General features: G+C 38.3%; 1 protein-coding gene across 1 annotated transcript; it reads left to right on the top strand.

The window, feature by feature from the left end:
- Positions 1–4,081: 4,081 nt before the first annotated feature.
- On the top strand, positions 4,082–24,572 carry LOC133130586 (ATP-binding cassette sub-family C member 12-like). The gene is made up of 29 exons (XM_061245254.1): positions 4,082–4,233; positions 5,283–5,429; positions 5,520–5,667; positions 5,834–6,067; positions 6,453–6,626; positions 6,878–7,025; positions 7,894–8,042; positions 8,139–8,246; positions 8,373–8,618; positions 8,834–8,905; positions 10,516–10,640; positions 11,504–11,576; positions 12,120–12,323; positions 12,771–12,908; positions 14,964–15,045; positions 15,140–15,193; positions 15,289–15,378; positions 16,256–16,359; positions 16,559–16,744; positions 17,224–17,450; positions 17,588–17,725; positions 17,865–18,051; positions 18,221–18,310; positions 18,488–18,677; positions 19,240–19,399; positions 21,240–21,318; positions 22,756–22,869; positions 23,211–23,375; positions 23,862–24,572. The coding sequence occupies exons 1-29, from the start codon at positions 4,082–4,084 to the stop codon at positions 23,952–23,954; spliced, it is 4,077 nt and encodes a 1,358-aa protein (XP_061101238.1). The 3' UTR covers positions 23,955–24,572.
- Positions 24,573–25,767: the final 1,195 nt, after the last annotated feature.

Raw genomic sequence — 25,767 nt, 5'->3', positions numbered from 1 at the left:
CAGTCACACACTCATCATAGAGCTCATCCATAGAGATGTGAAGCCTGCCAATAGAGATGAAAAACAATATAAAACAAGACTAGGTCAAAATCTAATATATGGCTGGCCCCATTTTATTTAACACTGGATACACATCTGGTTACTCCTGTGGGAACTTATTAAAGATTGTTAACAGAAATCTTGGACTGCTGCAGTCTTTCTAGCCGAAGACTAAGGCCAGACTTATATACACCAGCATTCAATTCATCAATATATATCACAGCTACACTGGTAATCATTTCATCCTTACCTGCCAACTAGGTGAAGCCGTTCAGCAATCTTCTCCATGTTGTCATAGGAGATCTTCCCAGATCCTAGAGAGAGGGGCTGCAGGTGAAAGAGCCAATTTTCCTCTGAGAAGTCAAACCACTTCTGGACATAACTGATGGCGGTGTTTAAGAAGGCTGTAAACTCCTGCCTGGCAACATCAGCATCAGATGGCAAGAGACGCTTGAGCTTTTGTCTTGTTAGGAACCCGTAGAACCCATCATCTCTTCTCTGAGTTAATCTTCTCAGAAAAGAGTCCATGATGGCATAGAGGTCGACTGATGTGGTTGCATTCTTCTCCAGCTTTTTAACCACCTCTTCAAAGAGGGACAGGACATTATTACAGAAGAGGAGGTACACTTCCACAAGGCCTGCCTCTTCCTCAACCCCAGCATCTTCTGTCAACCTCAGCAATGCTTGCAGGTGCTGTGGACATTCCTCACCGATGCTTATAAAGTATGACTTCAGCGGAGCCCAGCTCTGCAGCAGGCGGGTGATTGGAGGGTTGAGTGACAGCCATCTCGTCACCACATGGCGCAGGATTTCATGGAACTCGACATCACAAAACTCACAGAACTCCTTCAGGGACTCTCTCCTTTTGGCAGAGATGGAAAAGAAACTGTAGATCTTGAGGACAACATTTTCCACATCAACTGAGAGCTTATCCAGGGCATGTTTCACAGTGTTATGGACAATATGCGCATGACAGTTGCCACGAAGGATCTCACTGTTGGACTCTTGCAATTTTGTGAAGACTGAATTGTGGATGCCATAGTTGACATTTGCGTTGTCTGCACTGAATGCAGAAACATGATCCAAGGTTAGGCCCATGTTTTCAAGAGACCTTCGGATGGTATGGACTATTCCTTCAGCAGACTCATCCGGATTTTCAACAAAATCTATCACCTTGTTGATAATCCCGTTCTCTGGAGTGAAAAACTGCACGGCCAAGGGAAACATCTTGCGATTGCCCTTATTAGATGCATCGGTTTGTAGAGAGAAGGGAAGTGGATTCTCACCACTTTTTAATTTGTTGAGGACCTCCTCTACTGCCTTTGGAGACAGGACATCTGAGAATACTGCCTCAGCTTTCGTCCTCCCACAGGACATCTTCTTGGCGATGCTGGAGTCATTCAGTGTTCGGAGAGTCAGCTTGAGTGCACAGTCAGCTGAGTTGTAGCTCAAATTGTGCTTCACAGTGTGGTAGATATGTGCTACCTCAGCAGCAGTCACCTGTAAAGAAAAAAAAGAAATCTCACTGTATATATGTATAGTTTTCGTATAGTATATTAACTACCTGTATTATAGTAAAATTATGTATATTTATTTATTTATCCAGTATATGAACAGTTTGAACTTGTAAGATGTATGTAAAAGGTTGTATATGTGTATACTGTATAGTATATTTATGATTATGTATTTATTTGTATATATTATTTATCTATCAATTGTATTTATTTGTTTATTAAATTAAATAAAAAATAATATTGTATTATTTTCTGCCATAAAATGCTGACATTCCTTGCACTTTCCCTGAAGAGTAAGTTATCATGGTAACGTTAGCTTAACTTCTTTCAGTGTGAAGTAGTTGATTGGTAGTTTGCAAAGCAGTTCCAAGGTAATATTAGCGTTCATAATACTGCTAGCCTATCTATTAACCAGATTTGGGTTAAAAAACAAAATCAACATTCTTATTTTATATACCATATCCGCCTCTGGAGTCGCTTGGCGAACAACAAACTGGTCAAGCGTTCCCCTAGTTTTCCGCTGCTTCGTGCTCCTCTTATGGCGTTCACCCGATGAATGTTGCTTCACATCAGTCAATCCACCATGAGCGATAGAGAAACATCGGCGGCAGACGGTGCAGTTCGCCTTATACACGTTGTCCCCCGCCTTTTCAAGCCACCCATTATCTTTTTCCCAGTCGGTCCTGTATTTTTGAAGCCTTTTTATCTTTTTTCTCGGCGGAGTACACACGTTAGTGGTAGGACTGTCCGAGTCCGAGACCTCCAAGTCTAAACCGGTATCAGCATCTGCCATTTTTGTTGTGAGCACGCTCAGGACCCAACACGTAACCGCCGCGCTCAGGACCCAACCAATAGGTCTCCACTGATGTGAGAATGCGCTCCGCTCATTGGTCAAGCAGCGGGAGAGGGGCAGGGCAGCAGTGCAGCAAGATTACCGAAAATTCTCATATAAATCGCTCTATCATTCATTGATTCTCAAAAATAAGGGACAAAACGTGTCCCTTATCGGTTCAATACGGGACGTGTCATTTAGTTTCCAAATACGGGACGATTCCGTATTTCAAGGGACGGTTGGCAACCCTAGGGGGGGGGCACGATGTCTCGAACACGATGAGCCCAAGTACAACGGTCTCTGATAAGTATTTGTAACGTAGTTGCACAGAAATGAAAATTATGGAATGTTTGACTTGTTGATGGGCTTTGGGTATTTGACAACTTAAATGGACGTCAATTAATAGATTAGTATACAAGATGAAATTTGCTCTGCTTCACTCACTTTGGCTTCATGGACTTCTGGGATAGTCGGGTAGTTAAACAATGTGTGTGCAAATTATTTTTCAGCAAGATTTACTATCTAGTTACTATCACGTTGAAGGATAGTTTGCCTTCCATAGGATTCATATAGATTCATATAGATTCATGTAGATTCATCATGTATCTTTTAGAAATACTGCCTGTGGTCTCAGTAAAACGTGTGATTCATTTAACCCCTTGAGTCTCACCGGCTAGCCTTTTTTTTTGCGGTATTATTGCGATTATTGTACTTATTTATTACGATCTTCTCGACCTGTTGCTGTCTGAGGATAGCTGCAAGGAGAAGGAGGGGAGCGTGACAGGCGGGGGGAAGAGCAAACCCTTTTTTTTCAGGATAAAATGTATAGTTAAGTAATCAAAATGCAGTATTGTACACCTCATAAGACCCATAATATCATTTAGTTTTCATGTGTCCTTTTGGAGTCTCCAAATGTCCTTTTTGGAAAACTGCCTAGAGGAATAATTACATCAGAAAACGTAGCCTAATTATAACGGTATGTTCCGAGTATATCAACAAGAGATAGCATGAGAGTCCCTATAGGGGACAACAGTAGCACACCTTGCTACTACTTGCCAGAAATGTTTCTGAAATTCGGCAGCTTTACATTATTTTTACCAGCAGGTGTCATTAGTGTGCACTTTGTTGAATGAAGTCTTGAGTAATGAACCATTGCAATACAATTCGCTAGAAAGCCTCAATGCCAATTCCCATCACTAACTTGAACAACTCTGCACAGTGCCACAGTGTCTTAGTGTGTCTGCTTGTGTGTGTCAGCCTTGGGTTTTGCCTGTGAAGACCGCATTTGGGTTAGAAAAGATAAACCAACATGAATACCAGAGAGCTGTCTTTGGGAGAAAAGCAAGCCATTTCGAAGCTTGAAGAGGGGAAATCGATCAGAACCATTGCAGAAGCATTGAGGGTAGCTTGTACAACAACTTGCAATGTCCTGAAAAAGAAACAAACAGCTGGCGTAATGAGCAAAAGGCAGAACCCCCGCAAAGCAGTCGGGCCTGTTTCTCCTCCCTGAAGCACAGTGCTGATCAGCTGTCTCCGGTGTTCACAGACATTTTTAACACCTCACTGGAGACTTGCCACATACCTGATTGCTTCAAGACCTCCACCATCATCCCAGTCCCCAAAAAGCCAAGGATCACAGGACTAAATGATTACAGACCCGTCGCCCTGACCTCTGATGAAGTCTTTTGAGTGCCTTATGCTGTCCCACCTCAAATCCATCACAGACCCCCTCCTGGACCCCCTGCAGTTTGCCTACAGAGCCAACAGGTCAGTAGATGATGCAGTAAACATGGCTCTCCACTTCATCCTACAGCACCTGGACTCCGCAGGAACCTACGCCAGGATCCTGTTTGTGGATTTCAGCTCTGCTTTCAACACAATAATGCCAACTCTGCTACAGGACAAGCTCTCCCAGCTGAACGTGCCTGATTGAACCTGCAGGTGGATCACAGACTTCCTGTCTGACAGGAGGCAGCACATGAAGCTGGGAAAACAGGTCTCTGACTCTGACCTTTGATGCATATTATGCTCATTAAGAAGGCAAGATGCTGCTTGAAGAGGTGCGTCTTCAGTTTGCGCTTGAAGATGGGAAGAGATTCTACAGTTCTGACCTCAACGGGGAGTTCATTCCACCACCGTGGAGCCAGAACAGACAGTAGTCGTGAGCGTGAGGTGGAAGTTCGGAGAGGGGGAGGTGCCAAGCGGCCTGTGGATGCTGAACGAAGAGGTCTGGCAGGGGTTTAGGGTCTGATGATTTTTTGTAGGTAAGCTGGGGAAGACCCCTTAACTGCTTGGAAGGCTAGCACCAATGTTTTGAATTTGATGCGAGAATAGTATAATAATAGTATGAAACGGTAGCCTGAACTTGGAAAACGTGAATGCATTAATGTACATATGACATACATGCTTGTGTAAAGTAATCATTTTTGAATATGCTGTTTCAAATAAATAAGTCAACAGTGAATTACATGACTGACTTACATTTTATTCTGTGCCCAAATTATTGCATTTTACTGTAATGTAATACATACATTGCATTGTTACTTTACTCAAACTCCCGTAATATTATACAACTTAAAACAGAATCAAGATAAGCTGGCTCAGCAGTGCTTTGCCACTTGTCATTTCCCAATACCTTCATGTGCAGATGAGCTATACTAATTGTTGTGCTGTTATATATGTTGCAATTTATTTTAGCTAACAATGACTTCCTTCTCATTTTGACGCTTGCTTGTCCTTGGGCCTCTTAATCACAGCTGTGTTCATAATGAATTTATTATTTGTGCATTGAACACATCTCATCAGGCAGACTTTATAAAATGTGCTTGCCTTTGTCTGTATACTGTACAGGTCAATATTCCTCAGTTGCCTCACAGATTATTTTTACTATATTCAAGGTCGCACCCTTTGGATGATGCTGGATTCTTCTCCTTCATGTCATTCTCATGGATGACTGGCATGATGTGGAGACAGTTCAGAGGAAAACTTGACAAGAATGCTCTGTTTTTGTCACCTCACGAAAGTTCTGATACAAACGGGGAAAGGTTATGAATATTCATTTTTACTTCTTGGTATTGTGAGAAAATTTTACAAAACTGTAATGTTATGTACTTTATTATTTTCTTACTTTCCAGGTTTCAGAGGCTTTGGGAGGAAGAGGTAGCCAAGAAGGGCATTGAAAAAGCGTCTTTGGAACGAGTCATCCTGCGCTTTCAAAGAACAAGATTAATAATTTCAGGCATCACTGCTATCTTTGTCACCATCTCAGTTTTCGTAGGACCAGTATGTTCTCTTTTTCCATTTCAAACATTTTTTTAGTTTAGTGAACACATATAAAGCAGATGTGCTTTATTTGCAATAACTGTGTGTACAGGACACTTTTGAGTTGCAGTAAAACGTGGATTCATGAATAAGAAAGTAACTCATTTTACTCCCTTCTCATTTACAGGCTATTCTGGTTCTCAAACTTCTGGAATATATAGAAAGTGAAAATACTGCACTTGTATATGGCATTGGCCTCTCTGTTGCCCTTTTCTGTACTGAATTCTGCAAAGCCATCTCCTTTTCACTGCTGTGGGCAATTAATTTCCGAACAGGCATCAGAGTCAAGAATGCTTTTTCAATGCTAGCATTTCAGAAGATTATTTCTCTCAGAGCACTCAACACCATCTCTATGGGAGAGGTAGGTAATCTTGGCCTGGTCACCCTTGCTAAAGAGATATTTATCTGAATGTGACTTTCCTGGTAAAATAAAGGATAAGTAAAAATAAATGAATTAAAATGTACTGTATTTAGCATACAATGCGAACTGACAATCTCTCCTGATTCACTGTGCATTTGTATTTGCCTTCTTAATTAGCAAACTGGCATTGTTCTATAATTGTTACAATGGTAAGTAGATATGAAATGTAAATGAGCACGCAAAATTATTCTGATGTGCACTTAATATTACTGTAACTGATGCAATCGCTTAAAAATAAATGATGTTATTTTTTGAAGTACTAAGAACCATCCAACCAATACTTCAACTTCAAACTTAAAAAATGAGGCTTTGTCTTATTTTGCAGGTCATAAATGTCCTTGCCAGTGATGGGTATCGGATGTTTGATGCTGTTGTATTCGGTACCTTCATACTCTGCATACCTGCTCTGGTGATCATGTGCATTGCATATTCTTGCTATATTCTGGGATCTACTGCGCTCATCGGAGTCTTTGTCTATCTAATTTTTATTCCTATACAGGTTTGGCTATTTAATATTCAGTTTAATATACATTTATAATGAATAACACATGACAGTGTATTTAATGTACATGAGAATTTATTTAATTTAGCTCATTGCTTCATATTATGATCTTGATAATTTCCTCCATAACAAAGCGTACCATTCATGCTGCAATTATGCTTAAAAAGATCTAGATTTAAGCTTTTGTTATACTTTTATATAGTTGATCGCTTGTTTTGTGTCGAATGATCCTGTCTTTCTCTTCCAAGTTTGCAATGGCCAGATTGATTGGTGTGTTCAGAAGGAAAGCTGTATCTATAACAGACATACGTGTTCGTACCATGAATGAGGTTCTTTCCTGCATCAAACTTATCAAAATGTATGTGTGGGAAACTTCATTTGAGAAGAAAATAACTGGTAGGTGGTCTTTTAACTTTCATTTTATTTTGAACAAAATCGTAAAACATTCAGCCATAAAGCAATTAGCTGAAATTATGTAGTAACTCATACAGTGGGGTCCAAAAGTCTGTGACCACACTGAAATAAACTGAGTTTGAAAAATTCAAAACAAATTAAAGTTACTTCAAAGTTTTGCAAGAGCTACTTGAAGAACAAAGAAGAGCAAGGAGTGCTGCACAATCCACAATCATTTGACCTCAACCCCATTGAACATTTATGAGGGCACTTGAAGACTGACCAAAGCCAAGCATTCAGTAACATCACAACATGCTCTTGGGATAACATGGATCCATGCCAGCGTTGCACGTTGCCATTAAAGCAAAAGGGGGACATAAAAAATACTATAGTTCAAAAATTTGGGTAAATTTCAAAAATATTAAAAATTTCTCTCAATTAGTTATGCTGATGGTATTCAAATTAGCGAAAAATGCAAAATAGAAGCATTTTCACTTCTAACATGGATCTTGTTTCACATTAAATGTGTAATTTTACTGCAGAAAAATACTGGGGATTAATTAGGTAGCCAGATAATATTATTGTTTTATACCTCATCATTTGATCTATACTGGCTGCTGCAACCGTTTGTACATGCAACCTTACTGCAAAAATATGTAACAGTTTTGGGTTTAAGTTTAAAATATGAATTGAGACCAAGCGACAGTTGACCGTGTACTAATCCAAAACAGCAAAATGCTCATTTTTAGCCGTCACCCCGTGAGATCAGACCACAATTGTATATTGCCACCTCCCACTCCTATGTATTTGTTTGTGTTTGTGATTTTGTTATTGATATTTATGGTATTGTTCTTGCTCCTCTTCTTCCAAGATGTCAGAAAACGTGAGAAAAAACATTTGCAATCTGCTGGCTACATTCAGAGTGTGAACTCCTCGATAACAACCGTCATTCCTGCTGTTGCTACCATATTCACATTTGTCACCCACACAGCATTGAGGCTTCCCCTGAGTTCGTCAATTGTGAGTGAACGCCAGTCTTTAGGAATACTTTACACGTGTTACACAGGAAAGATGCTATCACTTCAGCACAATTTATGGCATCTCTTGCTTTTTCAGGCCTTCACCATCATTGCCATTTTCAATTCCATGAGATTCTCTTTGGGCCTCCTTCCATTTTCTGTCAAAGGCATAGCTGAAGCAAAAGTGGCTTTAACTCGCTTAAAGGTGGGAATAGTGTTCTCACACTTATTGTATGTGGACTCTTTTCATTACACTTCAGGAAATATCTTATTTGAATTGAAGGGGAATGTATTTTATTTATTTATTTATTCATATTTGTTTATTTTAAAGAAAATCCTCATGATTGAGAATCCAGAACCATACTTGACCCTGCAACCAGGATCAATCAATGCTTTGGTGATGGAAGAAGCCTCATTCTCCTGGGGCAAGCCTGAAGGAGGCTCAGAAGGTGCAAAGGACAAAGAAAATTCACAGAAGAGTCCCGAAATAGAACTCAAGGCCCAGAATGGGACATGCATTCCAGACAAGGCTGAAGGAAATGTAATACTTCAAAACATCTCTTTTACACTGAAGAAGGTATATGCTTTTGTAATTCTTTTAGTATACCATGATACAAGTGTCATTTATTTGGAAAATGGCAGTCAATCCTAATGCAAGCCTGTCATATTAAACCATGCTGTTTTCACCTACATGATCAATTTCACAGCATGTATAAAGCTCAGTGATGAGAACAGTTAATTTAATGTCATGCATTCATGTAAGAAAACTAAAAAATTCTCTTCCTTTTGCAGGGAAGTCTACTTGGAATTTGTGGGAATGTGGGGAGTGGAAAAACGTCATTACTGTCAAGCATTCTAGAGCTAGTAAGTAATGGCATTTAACATTGTTATTTGAAATGACTGTACATTTTACAGATTACATTGAAACAAAATACTGTATATTGTAATATAATGTCTATAAGGAGTCAGCTTTGTTGGACTACATTTCGGTCACTCAGTTATATAGTCTAGAAATAGTTAGCCGTTAGTTGATATTTTCAGATCAGTACAGAAACAACCATACATTTCTCTGAAAGCATTTAAAAATAATTCTCAGAGAGTTTTATTTAAGGAGAGGTTTATGACTTCAGATGAGTTAATCTATCAATTTCTGATGGGAAAAAATATTTATAGAACTAAGAAAGGGGGACTGTGGCCATTCTGAAGTGCACTACATTACGGGAGATGGATGCAAGTGGACTATTTTCATAGCCAAGGTTCAAAAGGGCTGGAATTAGTGGCTTTATTAATTAAATGGTGTGTTCTGGTCAACTGTGTTATTGCCCCTCGGTGGACTGCTAATATGATGGTTGATTTTGCAAGACATGGAACAGAAAGATTTACCAGAAAAATACCTGCTCCTGCTCACGTCCGTTAAAATGGTCTGGATTGTATAATCTGGTACACATTCGTTTTGGTTTGTTTATTTTTCTTAATTAGACTTTCAGTAACAGGTGAAATCATCATGGTTTTAATAGCTTAATGTATGTCACTGTAATTAAAGAAAAATGCTAAGTACAAAGAATAGGGTTAAAAACACTTGTGTGATAAAATGGTTAGGTTTGAATGAATACTGTTTTTAATCATATCCAAATTTACAAGCAGTCATGCACAATGAATCCCTCTACACCATACTGTATGGCAAATATCTATTCAAAGTAATTTAAATGACTATAATAAAAACATTTCGAGAAACATTTATCTAAATGGAAATTGGGGCACGATAAACACCAAGTAGGTATGGTTTGCTACTATGGCTTCTGAGAAGGCCATTCAGGCTTTAAATCTTAGGCCTACGCCATTATTGATTCGTGCTACCCAACACACCCACCAAATGGGAGCAACGCATACCTCAAAGCCTGTTGCAAAACGTTGGGAGGAAATGTGTCATTCAACACACACACCAGTCAATACTCACATAGGAATAGATAGAACTGTTTAGATATAAGCTGATTGACTGTACTCATGTCATCCGACATATATTTAAGGGAAATACTTCAAAACAATACTATAGGTGCATTACTAGCAAAATATCACGGCATTAAATAGCAATGAAGCTTCAACATGACTCAAGACCAGGTTTTGGTCGCAGACATGACCCCTAGCGCATTCAGCTGCATGAAAATAGCAGTACACAGAGAATGACCATGTTCTGCCTCACACCTCATTTAAAGACCAAACTGCCCAAATGTGCACATGGTCATTTACGTTCGCCTCCTCATTTGGCGTCAGTCCAAAAATTAAAATGCCCCACAAAACATTTTTTTCATATCTGCATGTCGTGGAAGCTAGTGCGACTTTAACTTCTGTTCCAGCTTGGCTTTAAATTCTAATTTGTTTGCTGAAGGAAGAGAAACGTGCCAATGTGTGCCAAGAGATAAGGCAAATAAATATCTAAGATACTGTTCTCTATGTGAATTTAACACTTTCACTAGATGCACCTGCAACATGGACGTGTGATCGTTGATGGATCATTTGCTTATGCATCCCAGCAAGCTTGGATATTTCATGGATCTGTGAGAGATAACATTCTCATGGGAGAGATGTTTGATGAATGCAGGTAATGCTAAGCTGAGAAAAGTAGTTTCAGTTAGTGGCTGAATAACAGTTTTTTTATTTTAATCTTAAACAAATAATGCTTGAATTATGACATCAACAAGCAGATTTGAAAAATTGGGAGGGAAGGTAATTGAAGGTAGATATGTGAGGGATTGCTGTAGTAATAATAATAGGTCTCAAGTTCTCAGTTGCTGGCTGCCCGTAATCTATTGTATTACTGTTTGGATGAATTCTATATACTGTATGATGTAAAATGTTGGTAGTTTCATCACAATGGCCCTCCTCATCCAATTGTGCTTTTCAGTGTATGTTTGCTTTTATACTACCACTCTGGATGTGGCTATTCTGGATGTGCACATCCTTAAATACCTCCTCAGTTTTAGTGAATGTTTTTTTAATGTCCATAGAAGGATATTTTGGATCTACTGTATGTAGAGGTTTTTGGCTGGTATAGCCATATTTGTCAGATTGTGGTCTAAAGCAAGAAAAACACCAAAGCAGCTTGTACAAATATGTTATGAGTCTGGTCCAGAATTATTGGCACCCTTGATACATAATGCACAAAAAACAATAACGTTATTCACCTAAACTTTATTTTCCAATATGTGAGTAGTGTGATTCATAAAAATATATATATCTATATCTATATCTATATTTCCCCAAAATATAGGTTTTACACACCTGGATTAATATGTGCCACCAACCAATGAGCATTGCCGCATGATTGTTCGTATTGGGGAGAAAAAGGGGGAAATCATGTTATGAAACAAAACTGCAGTGTGTTGACCATTTCCAGTTTGGCTACATAGTACTTGCATACCTGATCAAGGATATTGTGATTTGAACATATTTGCAATTTCACAGGTATAACAACACTCTTCAGGCCTGCTGTCTTAAGCAAGACTTGGAAATTCTTCCTTACGGTGATATGACTGAGGTTTGCATTTTCATTTGTGCAGAGGTCCAGAAGTCCGAGTCCACTAGTACAAATGCTTCTGTTTTGCATTCTTTTATAATTTAATACAACTTTTAAATTGCAAATAGTATATCATCAGCATAATACATTTAGTGAAAGGTTGAAATTTACATTAATTTCTGAATTTCATAGTATTTACTATGTCCCTCATACCACTCATACCCCTCATACCACTTCACAAACTTCACAAATTTGTGCAAAACCTGATGATTCATGTTATCAGCATTATTTCACAATGTTCCAAAGAGCATCTTGTGATGTTGCTTGGCTTTGGTCAGTCTTCAAGGGCCCCCAGAAATGTTCACTGGGGTTGAGGTCAGGTGATTGTGGATTGTGCAGCACTCCTTGCTCTTCATCTTTGAGTAGTTCTGAAATTTTATTAAATTTATTTATTTATTTACTTTTACTTTTACTTTTTTAAAACTTGGTCTCAGACTTATAATGTTGACTATTTCCAAATATTCTGATGTTCATTATTTTTAAAGTTCTGTATTTTTTTTTAAGATTGGTGAAAGAGGCTTGAACCTGTCTGGTGGGCAAAAGCAGAGAATTAGCCTAGCCAGAGCTGTCTACTCCAACAAAGATATTGTTCTCCTGGATGACCCTCTCTCTGCCGTTGATGCTCATGTGGGGAAACACATCTTTGAGGAGTGCATCAAGAATGAGCTGAGAGGAAAGTCTGTGATTCTGGTGACCCATCAACTGCAGGTAAATGTCACATTACCACACATGCTAGTTCAGCACACGCAGCCATACATGCCATAAACGCTGCATTTTCTGACTCTTGCTAGTTTGCCAGCTTCAGTTATTGAAAAGACAAAACTTGATACATTTTTGCATCAAAATCAGTTAGCCTCTCATCCAGTGCCCTCATTCAAGAACAATATTCTGATGAGGCAAGGAATTCCAAATGGTGTTAAATAAGATGCCTCGGGCTCTTGGCTATGAGTGTATACATTAGGAGGAATCAGCATTTTTTATCATAACTATTGGTGCCTATTGGTGACATACACTCTTGGCACTATCTCGGGTGTATGTGTGTGTAGCGCTTGCTTATTTCAGTACTCATAAATATTTCAGCTGTGATCTGAACTCTTTTGTAAAACCATTTTCTTCTCTTTTATGATTATGCCCTCACACATTTTTTCTCTCCAGTATCTAGAGTTCTGTGATGATGTTATGCTCCTTGAAAATGGTGAAATCAAAGAGATGGGAACACATTGTGCTTTAATGGAATCTAAAGGTCGATATGCAGAGCTGTTCAATAATTTCAATTTGGAACAGTCAGAAGAAGTAAGTTGTTTTTCCTATTTCCTGTGTTAACTGATCCCTCCTTTAAAGGGACAATAGGTAAGATTTTTGTGTTAAAACATTGTTACAAGACCATTGTAAATCCCTTCCTATCATTGAAAAAGGCTCACTGACATGTTGACTCACCCTCTGCCTGTGTTTATAATCCCTAAATTCTGGTTTCAAAATATACAGTGAACAGGCAATCACTCTGAACCAAAACATTGCACAGCTGTACAATAATTCAAGCTCATTGGTTGAAAAATGGTTCTAATTGCCACAGCCAGCTATTGCATGTTTAATTCCTCATGACTCTCTAAACAAAGAGGATGTTTTTGGCAATGAAAGCATTTGGCTTATTAAGAAATGTTTGAATCATCATTATTGCTCAGTAGTCTATATTAGGATAATATATCTTGATACAGTGGTGTGAAAAAGTGTTTGCCCCCTTCCTGATTTCTTATTTTTATGTTTGTCACACTTAAATGTTTCAGATCATCAAACAAATTTAAATATTAGTCAAAGACAACACACGTAAACACAAAATGCAGTTTTTAAATGAAGGTTTTTATTATTAAGGGAGAAAAAAAATCCAAACCTACATGGCCCTGTGTGAAAAAGTGATTGCCCCCCCTGTTAAAATATAACTTAGCTGTGGTTTATCAAACCTGAGTTCAATTTCTCTAGCCACACCCAGGCCACACCTGTTCTCAATCAGGAAATCACTTAAATAGGACCTGCCTGACAAAGTGAAGTAGACCAAATGATCCTCAAAAGCTAGACATCATGCCGAGGTCTAAAGAAATTCAGGAACAAATGAGAAAGAAATTAATTGAGATCTATCAGTCTGGAAAAGGTTATAAAGCCATTTCTAAAGCTTTGGGACTCCAGCGAACCACAGTGAGAGCCATTATCCACAAATGGCGAAAACATGGAACAGTGGTGAACCTTCCCAGGAGTGGCCGGCCGACCAAAATTACCCCAAGAGCGCAGCGACGACTCATCCAAGAGGTCACAAAAGACCCCACAACAACATCCAAAGAACTGCAGGCCTCACTTGCCTCAGTTAAGGTCAGTGTTCATGACTCCACCATAAGAAAGAGACTGGGCAAAAATGGCCTGCATGGCACAGTTCCAAGACGAAAACCACTGCAGAGCAAAAAGAACATTAAGGCTCATCTCAATTTTGCCAGAAAACATCTTGATGTTCCCCAAGACTTTTGGGAAAATACTCTGTGGTCTGACGAGATAAAAGTTGAACTTTTTGGAAGGTGTGTGTCCCATTACATCTGGCGTAAAAGTAACACCGCATTTCAGAAAAAGAACATCAGACCAACAGTAAAATATGGTGGTGGTAGTGTGATGGTCTGGGGCTGTTTTGCTGCTTCAGGACCTGGAAGACTTGCTGTGATAAATGGAACCATGAATTCTGCTGTCTACCAAAAAATCCTGAAGGAGAATGTCCGGCCATCTGTTCGTGACCTCAAGCTGAAACAAACTTGGGTTCTGCAGCAGGACAATGATCCAAAACACACCAGCAAGTTCCCCTCTGAATGGCTGAAGAAAAACAAAATGAAGACTTTGGAGTGGCCTAGTCAAAGTCCTGACCTGAATCCTATTGAGATGCTGTGGCATGACCTTAAAAAGACGGTTCATGCTCGAAAACCCTCCAATGTGGCTGAATTACAACAATTCTGCAAAGATGAGTGGGCCGAAATTCCTCCACAGCGCTGTAAGAGACTCATTGCAAGTTATCGCAAACGCTTGATTGCAGTTGTTTCTGCTAAGGGTGGCCCAACCAGTTACTAGGTTTAGGGGGTAATCACTTTTTCACACAGGGCCATATAGGTTTGGATTTTTTTTCTCCCATAATAATAAAAACCTTCATTTAAAAACTGCATTTTGTGTTTACTTGTGTTGTCTTTGACGAATATTTAAATTTGTTTGATGATCTGAAACATTTAAGTGTGACAAACATGCAAAAAAATTTGAAATCAGGAAGGGGGCAAACACTTTTTCACACCACTGTACATATATTTAAAATTCTTGATTTTGAAGGAATCAAATAAGGAAGACTCCAAAATGGAAATTGAGTCTAAAGAACGAAGAGGAAATAGCTTTGGTGGAGTAGAAAATCCAGGTCAGGAATACTGCATTCACATACATATATGATGATGATATATTTAAAAAAAACCATTGTTTTAAACAATAAATGTTGAAACACTTTCCTACAGCATTTGATATGTCAGATGAGATGGATGAACCGAAAGGTGCCAATGACATGAAAGGTACTAGAACTCATTCATTAATTTATTCCACAAAACATAACTACAGCATATATCAATGATTCCAATGTTTGTATTTAATTTTATTTAATTCATAGAGTCAAATGATCAGCTTGTTACACAAGAGTCCTCCCTTGAAGGTTCAGTAACATGGAGGACATACCATCAGTACTGCAAAGCTGCTGGAGGTGAGTAATGTACAACAAACCAGGGCTGGGCCGGTGAGGTTTTTTTTGCATTCATTCATTCATACTGTTTGAAAGTGTTAAAACTCACAGTTCTATCCATATAATTTTATTAAGATGCCATTGCTTTATTTTGCGATGTCTACATCTAAATAGAGGACTTCCTTTGGAGAATCTCTCATCTAAGTTAATATGCATTATCCATGACATGACCCCATTTTATATTGGTGAGCATCTAAATACATTCTCAAAATATTTTATTATTATTCATTATGCTGATAAATAAGGAGCCCGCCTGTTTTTGAATAATATATAGCATGTGGAATTATGGTGTTTGTTGATGGGGTATTTGACAAAAACTTTCAATCAATGGACCTAAATTAATATATTAGTTTGCAAAATGCTATTATTGTGATTCCTGTTCTTATTTTTTTATTCACAACTGCCTCAACTTAGATTAGAAAAAACAATGCAGAATGCTCCTTTTTAGTGATATTGTCCTCAGATTTGTAAGGGGATTTGTCCAGTGTTGTGACCTGGCTCCATTGTGTTTCTAAGCGCACCAGCCATTGCTACAATAATCGGTATCCATTCAAAAACAGAAAATCTTCTCAGTGAGAAAAAACCTTCCACTTTCACTGTATTTCAGCTTCTGTCACTTTGTTTTAGTATTATTTAGAGTAATTCTGACTCTGGAAAGATAAACCCCAAAGGGTTACCTTTCAGAAGATACCAGGAATATGCCTGTAGTCAAACGGGTTCAAGAACAGTCACTGTTTTATTTTGGGTATGTCATTTTCAAGCTTGCGTCAAGAAAAGGGGCGATACTTAAGTGGTTAAATGTGAGAAAAACTCCAATAAGCATGTCTCCTTTTAACAGGGTATATATTGGCGCTGCTGATTTCATTCATTTTCATCCTGCATGTCGGGACAACAGCCTTCAGCAGCTGGTGGCTCAGTTACTGGTTTAAGCAAGGATCAGGGGTAATGTGATTTAATAATGGTGTTTAAATCTATGCATATACAGTACATATTACAGTTGTAAATATATAAGGTGGGCAATGTGTGGTTAGCTGAGTTTAAATATGGCCTGTGTGTAAATAAAACACTGTATAAAAATACAATTATTTGTTTCTTAAAATGGTTGATCCCTCATTTTAAGAATCTGTGATTTATGTTACAGGTTAATTCCTCTAACTCATCAGGAGACAGTGGCGACATTTCACAGAATCCGGATCTTAGTTTTTACCAGCTTATTTACAGTATGACCATTGTGGCAATGATAGTGCTTAGCACTGTCAAAGCATATTCCTTCACCAAAGTCACTTTGCGTGCTTCCTCCAAACTCCATGACAAAATGTTTGAAAGGGTGAGTACTTTTCATGGTATCATATCATTATACTTCAATCAAGTACACTAGAACAACTACGGTATATTTCCTGCACTTTGTCATTGATTTCTTGAGTGATTCAGTAATATATTGCAATTAGCTATTGGTAGTCTGGGACAAATGCGCAATGATGTAAGTAAAAAAAAATCTAGATTTAGATTTTAAACATGTCTTCTTTTTATTGAGCTTAAATGCGGCAAGTATAATATGCAGTTATTCAATTTAATGGTGTGGCTAACCTACTTGCGATTTTCTGTGTGATATCAGGGGGAGTGGAACAGAAATTCAAACTAGGGGGATACAAATCGTGCTTCAGATGTGCTTTAGTGTTCCTCACTTTTGAAATTTGGTGTATACCATCAGGGCACAAGAGTATCTGCTGTAGGTCAACTAGGCACATTTTCGTGATATCTAACCATGGCCTAACTTGAGTTGAAGACATGTGACCTTTCTTTCAGGTCCTTTGGAGCCCGATGAGCTTCTTTGATACCACACCCATTGGCAGGATTGTGAATCGGTTTTCCAAAGACCAAGATGAAGTTGATACCGCCCTGCCCTTCCACTCAGAGAACTTCCTACAGTTCTGCCTATTGGTGACATACACCCTTGCCACTATCTCAGCGGTATTCCCTGAACTTCTCATTGCTGTTGCCGTTCTGGGGGTCATCTTTGCTGCCATTTTATAGTGAGCCATCACACTGGACATTTGTGTGTGTGTGTGTGTCTGTGTGTCTGTGTGTGTGAGAGAGTGTGTGCGTACGTGTTTCATAACATTTACATTATTTCAAATATCTTCAGAAACTTACAAAACATTTTCTGTAGTGTTTTCCAGAGAAGCATAAGAGAGATGAAACGAATGGAGAATATTAGTAGGTCTCCGTGGATCTCCCTTACAACATCAACAATTCAAGGACTTACAACCATCCATGCCTATGACAAGAGGAAACAATACATAGAGCTGTAAGAATTTTTTCATATCCTTGTTATAAGTGAGATATTTCAACTACTTCTGCATAAATCTAAATTTGTGCAAAATTTAGTTGGAGGCAAACGTACAGTGTGCAGTTTGTTGCTTATTGAATTGTCATTATGATTTCAGGTTTAAGGGAATGACTGATAGAAATTCAAACCACTTTCTGTTGTTCAACTGCGGAAACAGATGGCTGTCCTTCAGGCTGGATTTCCTTTCTGCTTTCGTCACATTGTTTGTGGGTTTATTTGTTGTGCTGGGCCCAGACTCCATCAGTCCAGCATTGAAAGGGCTGGCTTTGTCATACACAACCCAGGTAGGACAAAAACACTGTGCAATCTATTACCTGCAATAATGTATGAGTGGGTCATTGTATCATGGTAATTTTTCAACCTATTGACATGATGACTGTGATAAACATTGCTTGTGGTAAGCTTTAAGTCTGTATTGTTTTCATAGTAAAATTGCCATTTTCATTTTTGCAGTTAACGGGAATGTTGCAGTTTACAGTGAGACTGTCAACAGAACTGGAAGCAAGGTTCACCTCTGTAGAAAGGCTTCAGGAATATATTATGGTACAATGCTTGTCAGAAGTTAAACTAGTTGTATTTCTAGCATGTTAGTTACCTCTGATAAATGTGTCCTGATCCAGTCACAGATATCTGCCAGACATTTTTGTAATGTTATCAAGTTGGTAAAGAATCTGTGACTGTGATGTTAAGGCACTTTTCCTTCTGTTTAATAACCCCCAGGACTGTGTCTCAGAAGCTCCAAGAAAGCTGAAAGATTCTGCTATCCCAGACGGATGGCCCATGAATGGAGCCATCACTTTCCAGGGCTATCAGATGAGGTACAGAGAGAACACTCCCATTGTGCTGAATGGACTGAATCTGAAAATTGCAGCAAGAGAAAAGATTGGCATTGTAGGAAGAACGGGATCTGGTAAGTTGTCATTTTAATTTGAATAAACCATGATGAGTACGGGCGGCACGGATGGTGCAGTGGGTAGCACTGCCGCCTCACAGCAAGGAGGTCCTGGGTTCGAATCCCCGTCGGCCGGGGCCTCTCTGTGCGGAGTTTGCATGTTCTCCCCGTGTCTGCGTGGGTTTCCTCCGGGTACTCCGGTTTCCTCCCACAGTCCAAAGACATGCAGGTTAGGCTGATTGGAGAGTCTAAATTGCCCATAGGTATGAGTGTGTGAGTGAATGGTGTGTGTGCCCTGCGATGGACTGGCGACCTGTCCAGGGTGTATTCCTGCCTGGGATAAGCTCCAGCCCTCCTGCGACCCTGTTCAGGATAAGCGGGTTAAGATAATGGATGGATGGATGGATGATGAGTACGACAAGTTTAAAATAAATATTAAAGACAAAATTGTGCTACAAATTCCATTAATATCATCAATTAAAAAACACCTCATTTAGAATGGATACTTGCTCTGTTGGTAATGTAAACTCTGAGCCAATTATTAATTAATATGACACAAAATTATAATTATAATTCCCAGGGAAGTCGTCACTTATAACGGCTCTGTTTCGACTTGTGGAGCCAGCTGGAGGAAAGATCTTAATTGATGACATAGACACCAGCTTAATCGGTTTGGAAGACCTACGAAGTAAACTGTCAATTATACCCCAAGATCCAGTATTATTTGTTGGCTCAGTAAGGTATGGTAAAAATGTTTCTACTTTTTCAACCTTAACCTTATTAATGGTTCCTTATTCATTATTACTGAAAATATTTTCAGTAATAATTCCTCCATTTCACTGTTAAACTACCAAGCAGATTTAATGAGACAGACATTTATAAAGCACATTGTGTATGTGTCTCAGATTGCATTCATTTTTAATCCTACAAATAGAGCTGTCATACAGTACTGTGTAAAAGTCTTAGACAGCCTAGATTATTTTTTATATGAATATTATAAGATACATTTAATATGCTTCATAATATAAAGCAGTTTAGTTGTCTGTATTAGTGTGTCAGTAAGAAAATTCAAACATTTCAAGAATGACAGAGATTTCTTTCTCTTTTTGTTGGTATTTTGGTCAATATTATGGGTAATAGACTGATAAATAAAAGTCTGATGAAACCACTTACAATAGGATGAGTCAGTGCCGGCGACTCATTAGCCAGCATCAGAGACTGGTGGCGAATGAGACACCTGGCTACTGACTCCTAGGCTGGCACCTCACTCGTCTGGACTAGCAGCCCACTCTTCTAGGCTCACTATCCTCTATACTCACTCTCCTTGGCTGGAAATTGACTTGTTTGACATGGACTGAAAATGCTTGGAATTGGTGAATGAAGGAAACTGGTTCTCCCCACCCAACAGCGTCAACGTCTGGTCAGTATAATCCGGTTCTTTCTGCTCTTATTTGAATATTTAATCTAGAAATAAAGAATAGGCTATTTGACATGCATTACAGTGTGTGGTCCCACATGGTATGTCACAGTTGTTGAAATGAGTCTTATTTTTCACTTATGAAATGCGTATTATATAAATGTCTAAAACCGCAGCCTGATAGTCAGATAAAGCCCCTGGTGGTGATATAGGGAAATTATGACTTGTATCCAAGCCGAGTGTAGCCTAAATGTCAAAAGCCCTTATTTTACAGGTTGCTGTCCAGAATGAATTAAACATGAAATACCATGTGGGGCCTAAAGCCTATGTCAAATGTCAAAGCCTATTACTTATTGCTCGATTAAATCTCCAAATAAGTAACTTTTGAAAAAACCTGATTATGTACAGTCCCAGTCAAATGTTTGGACACAACTTGCCAATTTCAGCTTTTTCTGATTGATGACAGACGAAATAAAACAGTGCAGATTATCAGCTTTTATTAAAGCATATTTTTATACATTGTGGTTTTGCAATGTTGTAAACGCGAGTGGTTTACTAGTCTAGGCAAGTGAGTTGGCAGCCTAGGAGAGTCAATAGCCAGGTGTGTACACTGTCTCATTCACCAATTCCCACTGCTAGCTCATCAGTCGCTGATGCTGGCTAATTAGACACCGGCAGCAGCTCATCAGTGGCTGTATCATTGGCTTACCGTGAGAAGTGAGTAACTGCCCACGCTCTCTCATACGTCTGATTGTTGGCATGAATCAAGTACAATATTGGAACTGCCTGCCTGCCAATTTCTTCAAAAACTGCCAGACTCTGTCTGTATTTCGTAGAGAATGGTGCAAAAAACATCCAGTGCGCAGCAGTTCTGTGGGCAGAAATGCCTTGTTAATGAGAGATGTCAGAGGACAATGGCCAGACTGGTCAAATCTGAGAGAAAGGTGACAGTAACTGAAATAACCACACATTACAACAGTGGTATGCTGAAGAGTATCTCTGAACGCCCAACGCATCAAACATCGAAGTGGATAGGCTACATCAGCAGAAGACCATTAAGTAAAAAATAAATACCAAATAAAGTGCTCAGTGAGTATATAGCAGTGAATTCTGTCGCATTGTGTACTTCAGACACAGAAAATGTTCATTATCTTTCCTTGCAGATACAATCTTGATCCTTTTAATAACTACAGTGAGGAGGCGATCTGGCAAGCACTGGAGAAAACATACATGAAAGAAACAGTAAGCTTAATGTCCATACTCTTATATAGTGAAGTTTGCTTTCAGCTGGGCCTTCTTATTTCTTCATGCAAGCTTTATTACTGTGCATTTCTTTCTTGTGTTTGTTTAATCTTAAAAGCCATTACAAGACCATTGTAAATCCCTTCTTATCATTGAAAAGGTTCACTGACATGTTGACTCACCCTCTGTCTGTGTTTATAGTCCATAAATTCGGGTTTCGAAATATGCAGTTGACGGGCCGGCAAAAACATTGTATAGCTGTACAATAATTCAAGCTCATTGGTTGAAAATTGGTTCTAATTGCCACAGCCAATGGCGTTTCAATGTCAGCGCGTTTACAGATAAGGGGTGGGATGAACAGTGTTGTGGTTTGAGCATGTTTGTTGCAGCAATTTCTCTCTTGACTGTCCAAAATTACCTATTGTACCTTTAAGCAACAAGTCAATTATCCAAAACATAACATTCCACATCCAATTCCACAGCAGGCAGGCTGAAAGGAAACAAAAAAAAGTCCTTACTTGAAGCCAGTACAGGTACTTTGGCAGAACCTGAAACAAGCAGACCACCTTGTTTGAATCGAAACAGAAAAGAATGGGGTAAAATTTCACAATTATAGGAAGCATTTGTTTTCAATTAACTTTAGAGGGGCAATTACATTTTTACAGGGGTAATATGACTGCCTTTTTTCATTCAATAAATCATTAATTCATCCATTCTTTTTCACTGTACTGTATATTGATGTTTACAGAACGTTCCGGCCTCCGGTTCTTTTCAAGAACTAAAACGCTCATAAACATCGATGATTAATTTGACCTTCAACTGGCTGTGATCAGCAAAAACCACTAGTGGGAGCTGATTGGTCCATTTTCACACTAAAGGAACATTACTGTATTTTGGATTACAGTACAGAATGATTGCTGTAATACTGTATTTCACCAGCCATAAATTATTCACAGAAAACCTATTGTAAATCTACAGAAACATGCTGTATGTAGCACCAACAGCAAAGTACTGTTCAGAATGCAGTAATATTGCTGTTAAAATTAATATAATTCCTGAACAGCTTCTTCACCACAACTTCTTGATTCACAGGTTATAGTGAGAAGCCACCAGCCTGAATCCAAGCTTAGAGTAATGCTGCTGGATATATCTTTCCTCTTTGTAAGGGAAGACTGTCCACTACTGTAGTTCACTCGCCACAGAAGTGAAGCATCTGTTAAGAGCACTGGCTACCTCTTTCTTGTCTGCAGTAACTTCCAGATTACACGTCTACATTGTTTGCAGTTATGCTCTATTGCTTCAAATGTTGGCTTTCTAAAGATCTACTTGCATAATTTCAGCGAAGTCAAGCCTCAAATCAGTCTTTTCAATTCAATTTTCAAATCTTGACAAATTCATTATTGTGAATATGCTGATGGAAGGCTGTTTTACTTGTAGATATCCAAGCTGCCTGAAAAGCTGGAATCTAAGGTAGTAGAGAATGGAGAGAACTTCTCTGTGGGAGAACGGCAACTGATCTGCATGGCCAGAGCCCTCCTCAGGAACTCAAAGGTGAAATGGTTAAAGGCATTGCCAACATTTTCATGAATCTCATTGATCATTTGTGGATTTATCACTTTGGTGTCTTTCTAGATCCCAGAATGGTCATAGCAAGAACATCTAGCATTTTTGTTATATTTACTTTGATATCAGTTTTCAAATAGTACATCTCACTTGCATAAAACTGAGAAAGTGATTGTAAATTTATAAGTATGTATGTTTTTAAATGTTTCCATCATGCATATGGTAGTTTTCAGAGGAATAATGCAAGACTCCATAGTAGACAAAGGCCTTTAAAAGTAAGTATTGGGGAAAAGTCTGGTTATTTGTAAATGTAGCTTTTTCCTCTTCAGATAATTGTATTGGATGAAGCCACTGCCTCCATAGACTCGGAGACAGACAGTCTGATTCAGCACACAATCCGAGAGGCTTTCCGGGACTGCACTATGCTGACCATTGCTCACCGTATCATAAATGTGATGGACTGTGATAAGATCCTTGTCATGGAGAATGGAAAGGTAGCTGGATTATTACACAGCCACGTGAGGTTTCTGCATTTCCTCCGTTTAGATTTCTCAGAATTTTTCTCTGGCATTTATGAAATCAATAGTTTATCACATTAAATCTGCTGATTTAAAGAAGTTTAAAATGCAAAGGAAAGATGGACAGGGACTGTAGGGAGTGCTTGTTACCACAGTACTAATGTAAACTATCTACGCTAGCTACAGTAATAGTGTAGACCATCTAATGGTAAAGAAATAGAGAAAAAAATTAATGGAAGACTATTTCTGACGCAATATTTTGTTAAGATTTTGGATCCAAAGATAGTTAAGCAGCTAACACTGTTTATTGGGAACAATTGCATTGTTTTAAGGCATGCAATTAGGAACACATTTATTTTCTAATCTTGTCTATGTCTGGAATCATATTGTGATTGTTCTAAAAGAACTGAGGTGAGATTTCATTTTAATGGATACCTATCCATTTACCATTTCATCTTCTAGGTCATGGAGTTTGACAAACCAGAGGTTTTGCTGAGAAGACCAGACTCTCTGTTCGCTTCACTTCTGGAAGCTAGCAGTAAAGTTAAGACATGATTGGCACTGAAATGGGGGTCGGGATGGAGTTAAGCTCAGAGGAAAGTCTGCAATGATATCTTCCAACTGAAGTGATGACTGGATTGCTTTAACTGAAGAGGTTTACTTTTTCAAACTGTTCAATGTTTAACTTGAATAAATGTATTCATGAAGTATTAGGGTATGTAGAGACAATCTTAAAAAACAGTTATTCTTTGGTGTATACAATAAATATGAATGTATTATTTAAGCACTCAATGTTGGTTCATGATGTGACATCATTACCATGCATGTCTCATATACCTGTAAAGTGGTTCTATGGTGATGACGTAGCAGGGAGTTTGCCACATTGATCTGGCCTGTCCACACCTGATGGTAGTGAACAAAGTGCAAGCTTTCTCAGGATTTAAGGGAAGTCCAATTATATGTTCAAGGAAAATTGCTTAATCTCACTGTGGTTAATGAATTCCTTAAGGAATTTGACAGGTATATACCGTATGTGATTGCGTTACATGCTAAATACTGCACAGGGCTAAGCTTGGTTAACCTTTGGCTAACTTTAGTCTGCCCATGAAGCACTTCTTGCACGCTGACCCTTTTTTCTTTCCGTAGCCTACAATATGACCTCCAGTCATTTCTTGGTAAAGGCTGTTTCATATTTAATATTGTTTTTGCACCAATATAAATATGTTTTGTTTAGTTAATTAAGTGAATGAAGAGATGACTGTAACAAGAAATAAATGTGTGCCACCAGCTGATAAAACTAGCCACTGGCAGGTTTTTATTATGTATTCTTCTTTGAATAAAAAAATAAAAAATAAAACATAAATATAACTAAATGTAAAATCTTTTTTGTGTAATTTTGTGTTGGGCAGTATCACAGATTTTCATTTTTTAAAAGTTAAACCTAGCATTTAGGTAAGCAAGCACACACATAACTCACATGGTACATTGCAGATTTAATTTTGCATTTTTTCATGTAATTAAAATGTACAGATATTTACTTCATGAGGAGATATTACAAGAAATTAGTGTGGCGCATATAAGACACATATGCTTTATGAAATGTCATGCTGTAATCTAAATATGCACAGAAAATGTTGCTTCTAAGGTAAAAACCTTGTTGCTATTGGAGGACAAAGGGATTTTTTTCCCCTTTTCCTCGGTTTGCCGTTTGCTAATCTAGCCTACCTTTACTGGCTGTGACTACCATACCAAGACATCTATAGTTTATAGACATATACATAGAGACAGGTGAAAATGGTCTTTTATTGGACATGAAAGTTCTGTTACAGGTTTAAAACAGTCAAATCCTTAAAAATTTACTTCAAACAAAGTCAAATTTCAAATTACACATTATCCAAAGTAACCAAAATGAATCAAATTAAGTAAATTAGGCATCCAATTAAATCAAACAAATCCTTAATAAAAAAATGTAGAAAATGGATTCAAAACCACTATTTTTTCTTTCATTTATAATTATTTTAAGTCTGTGTCAGTGTGGACAAAAGGAAAGAGAAGATAAGTCTCCCTCCTTGGAGGGTGGACTATATAATTAGTTACTTCCAAAACTCCCATTTAAAACTCCCATTGATTTAAAACAGAGGTACAAAATTTCCTTTATTCCACTTTCTGAATGCACACAACAGAAGAAGATAGCCTTGTCCACTTAGTGACCCCATACCCCAATCCACTACCTCTTTTTATATCTACCTTCTATTTATTGAAACTGTATCTTGATTTTAAATGACTCAGTTTTTAATGCACTGCCAATATTTATCACAACTGAACTATTTATTATGCTTCTTGTGCAGATTCTGTATTGTGTTATGCC

This window comes from Conger conger, chromosome 6, assembly GCF_963514075.1.
Source record: "Conger conger chromosome 6, fConCon1.1, whole genome shotgun sequence".
Classification (NCBI taxonomy): domain Eukaryota; kingdom Metazoa; phylum Chordata; class Actinopteri; order Anguilliformes; family Congridae; genus Conger; species Conger conger.
Note: the sequence above shows the minus strand (reverse complement) of the source record. Positions and strands in the feature narration are given on the sequence as shown.